The sequence below is a fragment of the Perkinsus marinus genome (assembly GCF_000006405.1).
Source record: "Perkinsus marinus ATCC 50983 genomic scaffold scf_1104296975560, whole genome shotgun sequence".
Classification (NCBI taxonomy): domain Eukaryota; phylum Perkinsozoa; order Perkinsida; family Perkinsidae; genus Perkinsus; species Perkinsus marinus.
The window spans coordinates 97190-109753 of NW_003200738.1; the positions used below are offsets into that span (position 1 = coordinate 97190).

The 12564-nt window shown below is 48.4% G+C and overlaps 6 protein-coding genes and 2 non-coding genes across 8 annotated transcripts in view; 4 read left to right on the plus strand and 4 right to left on the minus strand.

Moving 5' to 3' along the window:
• The window catches only part of Pmar_PMAR016075 (hypothetical protein), a gene marked incomplete at both ends in the record, with an annotated part of 2647 nt that extends 1802 nt beyond the window's left edge, over positions 1-845 (plus strand). The window contains 2 exons of the mRNA XM_002765237.1: positions 501-590; positions 640-845. Coding sequence (XP_002765283.1) covers positions 501-590; positions 640-845 — 296 coding nt within the window. The remainder of the gene's footprint in view (positions 1-500; positions 591-639) is intronic.
• Positions 846-1657: 812 nt separating this feature from the next.
• On the plus strand, positions 1658-1730 carry Pmar_PMAR016076. The gene has a single exon. It is a non-coding gene; the product is annotated as a tRNA-Met (tRNA).
• A 608-nt stretch (positions 1731-2338) lies between these two features.
• On the minus strand, positions 2339-3947 carry Pmar_PMAR016077 (alternative oxidase, putative). The gene is made up of 4 exons (XM_002765238.1): positions 3717-3947; positions 3071-3664; positions 2905-3030; positions 2339-2855 (listed from the first exon to the last, which is right to left on the minus strand). The coding sequence occupies exons 1-4, from the start codon at positions 3907-3909 to the stop codon at positions 2782-2784; spliced, it is 987 nt and encodes a 328-aa protein (XP_002765284.1). The 5' UTR covers positions 3910-3947; the 3' UTR covers positions 2339-2781.
• Positions 3948-4180: 233 nt separating this feature from the next.
• Pmar_PMAR016078 (hypothetical protein) lies at positions 4181-4438 on the minus strand (the record flags this gene model as incomplete). The annotated part of the gene is made up of 1 exon (XM_002765239.1): positions 4181-4438. The coding sequence occupies one exon, from the start codon at positions 4436-4438 to the stop codon at positions 4181-4183; it is 258 nt and encodes an 85-aa protein (XP_002765285.1).
• A 949-nt stretch (positions 4439-5387) lies between these two features.
• Positions 5388-6114, plus strand: Pmar_PMAR016079 (hypothetical protein; the record flags this gene model as incomplete). Its single annotated transcript, XM_002765240.1, has 2 exons — positions 5388-5572; positions 6006-6114. The coding sequence occupies 2 exons, from the start codon at positions 5388-5390 to the stop codon at positions 6112-6114; spliced, it is 294 nt and encodes a 97-aa protein (XP_002765286.1).
• Positions 6115-6516: 402 nt separating this feature from the next.
• Positions 6517-7910, minus strand: Pmar_PMAR016080 (hypothetical protein). The gene is made up of 4 exons (XM_002765241.1): positions 7749-7910; positions 7402-7703; positions 7094-7355; positions 6517-6881 (listed from the first exon to the last, which is right to left on the minus strand). Exons 2-4 carry the CDS (start codon positions 7562-7564, stop codon positions 6845-6847), a joined length of 462 nt encoding a protein of 153 aa, XP_002765287.1. The 5' UTR covers positions 7565-7703; positions 7749-7910; the 3' UTR covers positions 6517-6844.
• Positions 7911-10393: 2483 nt separating this feature from the next.
• Positions 10394-10473, minus strand: Pmar_PMAR016081. Its single transcript has one exon. It is a non-coding gene; the product is annotated as a tRNA-Leu (tRNA).
• A 1804-nt stretch (positions 10474-12277) lies between these two features.
• Pmar_PMAR016082 (cytochrome c oxidase, subunit ii, putative) overlaps positions 12278-12564 on the plus strand; it is a gene marked incomplete at both ends in the record, with an annotated part of 710 nt that continues 423 nt past the window's right edge. The window contains 2 exons of the mRNA XM_002765242.1: positions 12278-12429; positions 12478-12564. The exon at positions 12478-12564 is cut by the window's right edge and continues 4 nt beyond it. Of these exons, the coding sequence (XP_002765288.1) occupies positions 12278-12429; positions 12478-12564 (239 nt within the window). The remainder of the gene's footprint in view (positions 12430-12477) is intronic.

Here is a 12564-nt window from a genome sequence, read left to right on the forward strand (position 1 = left end):
GAGTAGCAGTGTTAGTCGAGCGGCTCGACTCGAGCCTACAGAAGAGGTGAGTAGAGGGTCTTGACCCAGGTGGAGAAGTCCTACATGTGTCCCTATCATTTCAATCTAGTCACTTTTCTAGCGTGTATCTTTTGCAAAAGTTCGTGTTAGTCAACAGTTGGGAACACTCGAATATGAGAAGTTGTGGGGTTCCAAAAATCATAGGAGCTAAGTAGATAACGCGCAGCGATCCAGAGGGACACGGGTGCGAAACAGTAATAGAGCTTGTGTTAGAGCGTTTAGTTTAGTAGTACAGCTTGTGTTAGTAATAGAGCGTGCTTGTGTTTTGGAAATAGAACACTCTGGTTTTGTGTTCATCACCTCGCTGGAAGATGTCGTGAAGCTTGTTGACATTATCCATGATGTGGAAAGCGTTATCGGCGAGATATTTCCTCAGAGCGTATTATATAGTCTCAGTTTGAAGAAGCTTGATTAAGTTATCTTTATTATGTCATTGACAGTTAGCGTTCTTTGCCTCGAACTACACACCGATTCCGAGATACTTCGTATAAGGGTTGATCCCGAGGAACTCCAGACCTACGACAAGCTCTGTGAATATGTCGAGAAGGTCTGACGTGAACTTTAAGTGAGGGACTATAGGCTATTCTATATGGATGAGGATGACCGTCATGGGTCCGACCCATGACGGTCATCACGATGACGAGTTCTGCCTTCTTAACGATCTGGCACTTCCCGATGCGGCAGCATTTACTGAGGCTAAGGGAACGATTTTCAATTCCGTGGCTCTACTGGATCTCTGCATTGATGTCGATGGTGGTAGCTACTCGAAGATCTCGACTACATGAACAGTCCTCTCTCTGCTCTTCAACTGGTCAACAGCATGTTGGCTGCAGATCAGGATATTGATAAGGTCGCTCAATCCCTGGGGATAAGAAAGACGGATAGGTGCAGCAGGACTGATGCTGATAAGTCCAACAAGAAGTCTTCTTCCCAAATACTTGGGAGGGAGCAGCAGCAGCAGGTGAAATCGAAGTTACTTGTAGTTCTGATGTTCTTTTGTGAATTTCTGATGGAAATGTTCACTTATGCTCTTACATACAAATTTGATTCTCAAAGTTCCCTGCAGTGAGCTGGGATGTGTTGTATTGACGGAAGTTGTGGTGAAGGTAAACTCCTCTGAGAGGAGACCTCTCCCCTGAAAATCAGTACACTGTATTGAGAACGCAGCATCGAAGAGTGAATGCTAACAAGATCCTTTGATGATTAAAACATAGATGCTACTGGATATTTCCTATCATTCTGTACATGAGAAGTTTTAATTGAGAGCCAACCATTGAAGAATCCAGGCATTCGACGTCATCACTGTTTTAACACTGTGATAACACTTTCCGATAACAGTGTTATCGGAGAGTTATCAAGAGGAGATTGATTCGATGTTGAGTGTCTGGTCGCTAATCAATCTGTACACTCTGTCAGTTTACGAGTTTACGAGCTACTCGTGTTAGGATCACTAGTGCATGCTGCTGTCAATAACTCTCCCCAGTCAATATTAGTCGGCTCCGCCGACCCGGCGGATATCAATATATGCCTTGACATGTACTTGTAGCAACGCAACATGCTGTTAGCAGAGTAGTGTATTTTTCACATTACATATGTGAGCAGCTTGGCGCAGTGGATAGTGTGTTGGGCTCATAACCCAAAGGTCCCTTGATCGAAACAAGGAGCTGCTACTTTTAAGAGGAATCCTGATACTCGCTCGACTCTGTCATTCCGGGCTCCACATGAGTAAAATCACGTCGCTGTTGTACTGCCACGTACAGGAAGATCACGAAAGTTGCATCCAACAGCATATCTCGAGGTTGCGCAAAGAGTCATCCACCTCTCGCTGTGCACATCACTATTGCATGCTCAGTCGAATCTATTATATCACATGGAAGTGATATGTAGTCTGTATACGATAGCAACATACACCTTGCGATAGCCCGATAGAGATACAATTATTATGGGAAGCTCCTGTTACTTCAATAACTACCAGAAACTTCAAACAACAAAGGGGCCACAACGACAGCTTCTGCATCGTACCTCCACGCATATAAACAGATAACCAGGAAATCGATGATGACTGATCAGAATTCCAGCTTTATCAGGCTCCACTCAACAGTGGGTACAGTGGCTATGAGTTACATCATTGTGGACTGCTGTTGGTGCTCCTTGACGTATTAAAGGATCGCTATGATCACCGTCTCCTTAACAGTGGTCAGATGCATCTCCCGGGGATGATCCCCGAAAGGCCCCAAAGATACTTTCCTTCACTTGACAACACAACACCAATATGAGTGCAGCTGTGCTTCCCGTGACTGATTAAACAGCCAATACACATATGGGAGTTCAGTGGTTGGGTGTACGCTGATGAGTGATAGGAGCACCCACGGTCATTGTCTATACGACAGTACTGAGCCTGGCTTTTGCCGCACAGGACAAGCTGTCCGAGCCAACTCCCATAATGGTAGTAAGCAACAGCAGACAGATTTGAGTCGGTCCCTGAAGTTTTTTTCCAGGGGCCTCTCTGTATGCCTCATATGGACGGCCGATCTGTACGAATGCAAAAAAAGGTTCAAAAGGCTATGTACAGCGCATGTATTCACGACATGCTCGACATTGCTCAATAAAAAGGCAGGAACATGCACGAACACAGGCTGGAGCTTAACAGAAAATTATATGACACGAGTCATCAGATAATTACAGGAGGAATGGGAGGCTTATCGATGCCTCAAAATACGCCTAGTGACCGGGAGGGAAGGGGTTCTTGTACTTACAGCCGTTCTCGTCTGCGGAAGCAAACGTATGGTTAACATCTGAAGACAACCCGACATGAATCAGGAGAATTGGACCATGTAAGCTTACCTCTGTGATGCGACTCGTCAGCCCGTATGCATGCAAAGACATCTCTCAGCGTAGCGTTTTCGCCCAGTTCGTAGTAGTCCCTCGCGATAAAGGGCGCGGGCTCGCTAGCGAACTCCGAGACTTTGCCTGAAAAGGCCAAATAATGACAGTAAAATAGGAAGAGTACCTTCGTCGATGCACTTAAGGAGATTGGTGTAAGTCTTGACGGCTTCCTCCTCCAGATAGCCAACGAATCTATGGTTGAATTTAGGAGCCAATAAATAGAGAAGCCCATAGGTCCAAAAGAAGATGCCCTGACTGACGAGCACCAAACCACGTAGTAGCGGACCAGGCTCCTTCAACGTCAGAGCGATCATCAAATGCATACGCTCGTTCTCAGCCTCCTCCAGCAGAGTATGGATCCAACCATGGTCTCTTTCCATATTACGAAGGCTATTGAGATGCCTAACCATACCACCGACCATACCGGGCACAGCAGCGACCGTCTCCAGGAAGACCACACGGCGTACCCACATCTCAGCGTGATGCTGGCCGAACTTATACCCCGACAGAATGTCGAAACTCTGCCTCAAAGCCTGCACACTGTAGTAGGCTGCTCTGTCCGAGAAACCCTTCGGAGGGTAATGTGTCTGCTCGACGCGCTCTATCTCCGCGAGATTCCAGATCGGGTGAGGCAGGGAGTGATCCGAATGGGCTGGCATTTCGGTAGGAGTGGCCGCTCCGTCGGGCGTTGGAGATTTCCTTTTGAAATGCTTAGTACCTGTTAATTACAAATGACCGAAACCATTCCAGAATACTAAGGAGCTCCTTACCCGCGGGGTTAGAGGCCATATCGTGGGCCTTGGCTTGAGCAGCTGCACTGCTGAATGGGACCTTGGCACTGGCAGCAGCAGCAGCAGCAGGAGCACTCTCGCTCACAGTGCTCTGCATTCTAGCCATAGCCAGAGGACCACCACCACCGCCATAAGGCTTCATCATCATCAACATCCTGCTGCTGCCGGCCATGGTCAGGGCGCGGGTTACTGGACTCGTGTGAGAGTAAACTCTGGAATGTAGCATAGAGTGAAGTAAGACGTACTCTACAGAGGAACACTAATGCTGATAACCCTACCTACATAGGGACAACAAAACAGTCAACAGAACGATGGGAGCAACATGTGCGGCTAGCAGTCCAATAAAGGAATAGGCTCGTGAAGACTATTAGGAATGCATGTCGTGCATGTAGTAATTCGTATTCGAGGTGCCCACCCAGTGCCCAGGAGTGAAGGGGTTGGGCTCATACTTTCCCATCATAGCGAGCCGATGGTTGACATCGGACATCAGCAAGCTCCTCACCAGAGACCATCACTGGCAGTTCGCCTTTGTGATGGCTCTCGTCAGTTAGCATGCAGACAGAACAAGACGTAGCCTCCATCATGCCCATCACATCAGCTACCATCCAAAATAAGGCAAACCGGCTCATACACAGCTTGGCATTACGACGACCAAACCGGTGGTCAGGGACCGGAGGATCGAATACCAAGGTGTACGCCATCGTGTGAACTAAAGTCTCGACAGGTTAGCGAACACCACATATTGAACCAGTGAATGTAGGCGAATGGAGCTCAGGCCCATCGGGGGGAATGACTTTTCACTGGACAGTGCAAACGGAAACCTTCAACACGTTTATACCAGAAATGCTTGAACACAACCTCGAAAGCATGAAATGGCACTCTTCCTAACCATCCTTGTTGCCTCTGATGCTCTCACTCTGTTGCTGATATTGTACAAGCAGCCCTCCACGATGGAGGATCCTTCTGGTAGTTGTCATCCTCACAGATATCAAGTGAGAGGAGCAAGGAATCCGCATGATGACAAGGCGATTAGGGTACACCACTATGTTGTATAACAGACATCTTCAGTGAGCAATGCAATTCGATCAATCTCATTTGTAAAGTAGTCGGATCTTGCGCTGATGAAGTTCGAACTGCTACTTGAATGAGTCCCTACAGTCATTCAACGGCGAGGCAGAGCTGATGCGGAGCACTAATATCAACGATATGCTGAGTGACATAAGCTACCACTATGCAGACAGCTTTCGAGATGGTCAGGAGACAAGACGTGATAGGACGTGAACGCGTTGAGGAATAGCAAGGCATCCTAGGCTTGCAAGTATCGACTGACTGGTGTGGTTTGTGGCGACTTACGATGTGACTGTACTCCCTCAAAGAGAGGAAAGCCGGTTCACTCGCATCGTGATGGTCGTAATATGCAACTATCGCCACGATGAATCGGTGGTGTGGTATGACAAAACTAACTCATCTAAGAGAGTCGATTCACCACTATGAGGCGTCTGTTACCAACACAACCGTCGCTCGAGCGAACACACATGAAATCTTAACCGAGTTACGCCCAAGTCAGCGTAAGCGGCTAGATACAGTAGAGCGCAGTTTAGAAGAAGAAATAGCAGTACATAAAAGAATGTTACACGCAGCTGAAATAGTATGAAGAACAACAACAACGGTACTAAAACCAGCAACAGTATTAACGACAACAGAAACTCTACCAGAAACGATGATGATGATGAAAGTAAGCTCTACGCCAAGTATATGGTCAGTTCGAGAGGAAGCACAGCCAGCCATCTTCGTCACCGAGAACAAACTCTCGCGATGATCCATCAACCAACAGGGTGACGAGACTAAGCATAGCTGATTACAAAATAGAACTCCGATGGGGCCCGTGATAGCAAAAACGCGCTCTCGGCAACTTGTAGGAGCCCGTGGTCGAAAGAGGCAGTTTCACCTCGCTCTACTTGGTGGGAGAAGAACGTAAGACGCGAAGATAGGGTACAGTTATAGCAGGCAAGAAAGCGACCCCTACTTCCTCTACATAGACACACCATAACAACAACAACATGACAATTTGACTTATATGCCACAACGAGCATAGGAACAAGCAATGTACCCAGTACTTTGGACGGAAGTAGTAGTAGTAGGACGGTAATAGTATCAAATCATCATCAGCTCATTGATACTACCACCACGTAGTCAACGAGTGATGAAGAGCTCCACCCAGTAGGAGTAGATCGGCACCACTCTGTGACCAGCAACAGACAGTATCAGGTACACGTATAACGACAAGATGGAGGACACAGCCAGGGAGAAAAAACATAAAATCATTGAGTTTTTGCGAACCTTCGAACCACATAAGAATGTCACAACGATGCGTTAGGCAGCATTAGAAGGATTAGATGAGATGTAGGCATGCGCTAGCCTACAGGAGAGATCTGTCACCACACTATGAAGCCTGTCACCATCCCATGATGTGAATATCTTATCGTCCAACACTCGCTCTCCTCTAGAGCCCCACTTATCCCATAGGGAGTCTACTGATGACAACATTAAAGTGTGTTGTTCTTCAACGTCTGACGCTCATGCTTGGTGAAAATGTGCTGCTCTTTGTCAAGTTGCATTTTCCTGTCGAAGTCACTGATAACCAGTAGCACAGATAGGGGTTTCGAATCTTCATTTAAATGCTGCCTTTGCCGCTGCCACTGCCGAAGTCGAAGTTCCAGCATTCTCAAATCGTCCTCCTGAGAACAGATCGAGATGACACCAAATCCACACCCGAACACCTACGATGCGTTCATCATCTCGGACTTCAACTTCATTGCTAGAGCTTCTACCATGCACTGCCTCGGTATTCCCACCATCGTGGTGGCGACCATGTCCAAAGCCGAAGCCAAAACAGCCGCACTCAACGCCCTCTACAGCACTCACTCGGCAGACACCAAGGTCAACTCCAGATACGTCAGAAGATACCCCAGCTGAAGAGGGTGTCGACGACTGGGCTTGGCCCTCACTGCGCGGTGAGTCGGGAGCCCATGGGCCTGGGCCGGAAGGAGGCAGGTCTGCAGCTAAGACGAATATGAGACATGCATTGATAGCCGCCGAGAAACTAGTTAATCTGGGGATAGTAGCTGAGTATTTGTGAGATACCTGATAGCAGGGACGGATTAAGGAAGAGCATGTAGGCATCGCAAAGTCGTAGGAGAAATGTGGTAATTCTTCGCCGAGACTGTTGATACTAGTGAACAAATAATAGTGACAACCACTCTCGAGACAATAGCACTCGCATGGAATTCAGGCATGCAAAACAGCGTGCGATGAGAAGGCTCCATACGGCGTCTTATTGCTTCCTTGGTTATTACCGATTCAAAGGCAATCCTACTGATAACCGCCATAGATCCCGAGAAGCCTCGCCGAAGGTCCAAGGAAGCGGTCCCTCTAGGCTGCAGACTGATAGCGCTCTCACTGGTGCCCGATCGAGCCAGCCCCGCGACGCTCGGACTAGCAATACCACTAGAGCTGACCGAAGCATTATGGGCCCATGGGCCTGTGCTCGGCACCACAGACGACGTCTGTTGCTGCAGAGGGTACGCTGAAGCAGACTGGGACAATGCACAGTAGCATCTGATATCAGACTATACAGCGAAAACACACTCCTCGTGATTTTTACTTCTTATTATCCCTCCTAGACTTTCTCCTCCTGCAAGCACATGTTTCAGTAGTGGGCGTAGTAGAGTCGGCGACATTCCCACCATCCGTCGCAGCGACAGAGCTGTTGTTACTAGACTCCTCAGTAGTAGCACTATGTTCATTCTTAGGACTATCATCATCATCCTCACTCTCTCTGCTATGAGACACTGCCATCGCCTCGTGACTCGTACAAACCATCTCTGCTATTCTACGACTGTACAGACCACGAGAGACCAGTATCATCGTGTGACGGTATTTTATCGCTGGCAGATCCTCAGGGACCTACCCTACGTAATCACAGCCCAAGCAAGAGCCTCCCAGTATCACCACTGTCAAAGCGCTCCTCCCCGGCATGTTCTCACTCCCTGCTAGTGTCGTCAGTGGCACCTCCAGAGTCGATGATGACGACGATGAGGCCGGCGGTATTGCCGATGGTACTTCTGTAATCGGTACTCGTTCTGGTACCATAGGTCTGTGGTTTATTCAACTAAGAGAGGAAAAGAGTCCACCACTGCATTGTGAGATCCACTATAACTAAATACTGTGAAGTGAGACGACACATGACCATGAAACGGGAGGTATATATTTCAGCGTAGCCATCCCCTCCAATGCCTCAATCAACGAAGAACGAGACAGTTTCAGAGTTCTCGAGCTCCCATCGGATGTTTTCAATGATGACCAAAACCACGGGAAACTCCATCATGACCAGGGTCACCAATCACAACACAGCCTTCTTCAAATATGCTGCCTGCCTACTAGGGAGTAATGTACTACTACCACCCCTCCTCAGTGGGAAGTCACTTCGTTCCTGCGACTTCCCATCAACAATAACTCATCGCCAATGAGACACATAACTCTGGGAGCCCTACCTACGATTCTGTGAGAGCATAAGCTATCTGTGGCTTCTTCTTCGTCATGCCACCAGAGCTTCAACTAACTTTGTGTGCATGCGAACCATTAAGAAAGGGTCTCGACGACCTCTTCACACCGCATGTGGAGTCTCCCCGAGAACCGCTCTTTCTCGCTCCTTGGGGTGCATCAAGGAGCGCACTTCTCCCCGGTGTGAGCCCCATCGCCACATGCCCTCACGAGAAGCAGTAGGGGGCTTTCGAACCTGAAGTGGAGCAGTACACTTTGATATGGGAGCTCGAGAAGTCGCCCTAAAAGAGGACCCTGGAATGTTCAACGACCAGGCTGAACTACACGGCTATTCACGCTGGCAGTAAACTACTGTGGAGTAGAGATGAGGCAGATTTGATGGAACCCCACAAATCGACGATACCAATGCATAATGAGCATACAACGACAACTGCTTGAATGATACACCGATGAAATTACCAGACTATGACACCAACTGGTGGAGTGTACGAACATAGAGCATTCAAGCCTTGACTGAACGTACAGGGTTGGGCTATCACTTGCCGAATTGAGTCACATACCTTGTAACCTAGCCTCTAACGTTACAAAAAGCAACACAACATAACGCTACATTAGTAACAGACCCATCCTCTAGAACTTCTACGACTAGTGCCTCTAAAAGATTATGATAATAGCTAACGGCAAGACTAGAATCGTGCACTCTTGCTATTCCTCTGTAAAGAACAAATAGTAAGGATTTCTCTACACTCTCCACTAGACCACACTTCGAGCACTACTAGGGTATCTCTGCCACAAAGATATGGTGCTCCGTGAGAGCACCAGTAGGAAGTGCAAGGATCCTCTGTCACGGCCGGTTACTCATACACTCTGTACATTATTAGTTCTTTCCTTGCATGCCGCCTGCAGCAAGCTCTTCTTCTTGATAGCCCATTCTACGACCTACGCTTCCTTGAAGTTCGTCATGGCATTCGATGGCATATACGACAGCGGCGTGGGATAAGACGGTGGCGATTCGCGCTCTCTAGCGTACTACATTTAACGATTTCAATGACCGCATTCCTTCGCGGATTCTAGTGCCCATAAAGAGCTTTGCATCTCTATATTCTCACACAATCGGTGTCACATTACTTCAACTCGAATAGATAAGGTTAGACTGCCGGGGCGAGTTCCTCCAATCCACCATGGGCAGCTGCGATAGACGACATATGTACCGGCGATGCCGATCCAGGCATCAGCTTCTTTGGGTGAGGGCAGACCGTGTAGTTTCGGCGGCACAGTTCAACGACTCAACATAGAAAGGAACTCCTAATTTCGCAGCTCAGTCCGTAGAGCAGCGAACCTCCATTCGAGAGGCCGCAGGATCGATTCCGGGATCGGGCATTTCTAAGTTTCAAGGCAGATTAATAAGCCCACACAAGAAATTTGCTTGAAGCAACCAAAGAAATTAGGATGGGCGCGCTTCCCATCTTCCGGACTCTCTACTCAACCTCTGGATGTCCGAAACTATGCCCAAAGTAAGGGGTGATGAACGCGACACAGCGGAATAGAGAGGCAACATCCCTCTGCATGTAGTCAGTTTATTGCAGATGGTAACTCATCTCGATGGGTGTATTGCCAATGTGAATCACATTATTGTCGACGAGAGAATGCCTCAAAGTACGTAGCGTCCTCATGAAATTGGAAGCCAAACTTCTTCTCAGTTCGGTAGTCACGTGAGAAAAAACCGGCGCGTTCGTAATCGAGAATCATGGCTTCCCAACTGAGAAATCTGAAACCAGTTACGAAATGGAAGCAGCCGAGATACGCAGTTCTAACAGCCCAAGAACGAGTTCAAGCTGACATAGACCACAACGATTTCTGTTTTCCGGATATGAGTCAAATATCACCCATTCTGCGAGTGAGGTGAATCTGTGCAGAATTTCAATACTGGGATAGGTTCTACCCGGACGTATCGCCTGAAGTTCTCTCAAAGAATATCCTAAACGCCGTCCTACATGATAGATTCTTTACATTGGGTCCATATCACGCGTAGAAGCTAGTTTACGCCTCTTCAAGTAGAATAACTACCTTAGTAACTTGAGGTGATCACCAAATGACAGCTGTGGGGTTCGAACCCACGCCCTTTCGGACTGGCGCCTTAAGCCAGCGCCTTAGACCACTCGGCCAAACTGTCGATGCATACAAGCTGGTTAACCACGAGGGGATGGAGCCTAGACCTCTATAAAATGTTACAAACACATCATACTATCCATCCGAGTAGAATCTCCAAACTCGATCTAGCAATGGAAGCTCGATACGGCGTCGATAACCACTGAATAACTCTGTCATCGACTCATCGTTATAGTATTCAAGCCACTGCGCTTGTACCTGTGATGACACTCCCAAGCAATCGAGGATGAGATACAAACGCCGCGTTCCGCGTTTCGCTGATACAACGCCAGGTGAGTACAGCGGGGTACACCTGATTTTCGCGACCAGAAATAGTGATATAACGCATCAGACACTCTGAAATGGGAAGACTTCAGAGTACGTGACAGCACACCGAGATACGTAGGTCCATCTTGAGTTTCCAATCATGTACTCACCAGAGCTGGCTCGAACGATGCGACTCACCGTCGCTCCATTGCCGAGCTTGAGACACATCCCCGCCTTGTGTAGAAGCTCTGCGATAGAAAGGATCTGGACTCAAGTAGCAGAGGACTGACTGAGGAATTCGCTGGAAGTAGGTCTTATCCAGAAATTTCCAACAACCGCGTGAGACGCAGCATGCGTATCTGGCCTTACATAGTAGGAGCCAACATTGATTGTGCACTTCCGTCCCGCTGCCACTCTCATATCGCATAGGTCCGACTTACACAGCGGCACACGAGCTTTATGTCATTGGAAGGAGCTCGCTTGTTCCACGGAGAAACAACGACCTTCACAACCGAGTAGGCTGCTCTTGAGTCGGCTTTGTTCGGTATGGCTAACGTGAGGTAGGCGTGAGATACTTTGGCGAACTAAACTCACGATTTCCTGACATCGCAATTTAGGATGTCTGAGTTTATCGCTGCTCTAAAACGAGGCGCCAATGGTAAACGTTCCTGACGGCAATCAGACTGCGTCTTACCTGGTCACACGGAAGCTCACCCTTCCCTGCAAATTTGGCATCCATGAGGATGTACCACTATTTGCAAGAGAGTGGCACCGGAAACACAGTGCGCACTGCTCACCTTGCCTCACTGAGTGAGACTCACTCGAGTAGTGTAATGAGTGGATCCTCTTCACACAGCGAAGATATGCCAATAGTGCTGCAGCCTGACGACTACGGCTATCATTATGAAGGCGCTCGAGGTGGGGCACTCGGCCGCGTCGACACCTTTCAACGGAGTAGTTCGCACTTACAATACAATACTCCATTTCTCCAGGCGGAGCGAATATACCGTATGCCTCAAGGTATGCATGCCACCCAAAGATACGACCCAGTGTAATCAACTTGCCGATGGGGCCGCTATGCCACCCCAAGATACGCCTCAGTATAATCAACTTCCCGATGGGGCAGCTATGCCACCCCAAGATACGCCTCAATATAATTAACGTCCCAGTGGGGCGGCTATGCCACCCCAAGATACGCCTCAATATAATTAACGTCCCAATGGGGCGGCTATGCCACCCCAAGATACGCCTCAATATAATTAACGTCCCAATGGGGCGGCTATGCCACCCCAAGATACGCCTCAATATAATCATTTCTGCAGGCACACGCTGAAGGAGGATCAATCTCGTGACCAGATTCTCGTTGGCCCGACTGAGGGAGCTTCGATTGCGAAAAATTATTGACTTTATTTCGCTCTTGGCCGAGCGTTTAAAGTGAACGGACCATGCGTGGCTTTGAGGATGAAGTTCTGGGCGAGCGCTTTTTAAAATCACTGAAAGCTGTCATGCCTAGGCGCAAGATAGTTCATGGGGTGATACATTTCGGAGTAGTGCTGGGATTAATGATGGCCGTCACGAATCTACTTCGCTCCCTATTCGGGCCGGCTAACATATCCAATGCTGAGGAGGAGAAGGAGGTCAAATTACAGGATGTGAGTCCAGAGGACTACCCAACTCCCCAGAAGTATCTCGAAGGCGCCCCTATTCCGAGCTGGTAGCATTTCAAGGCATCTTTTTCATATACTTTTTTCACAAAACCTAGGTACTCGTTCCAGAGCAATCTGGTCGGCGACATGGACCTGAAGCCGGGCATGGCCCGCATGCTTGAGGTCGACAAGAGACTGACTGT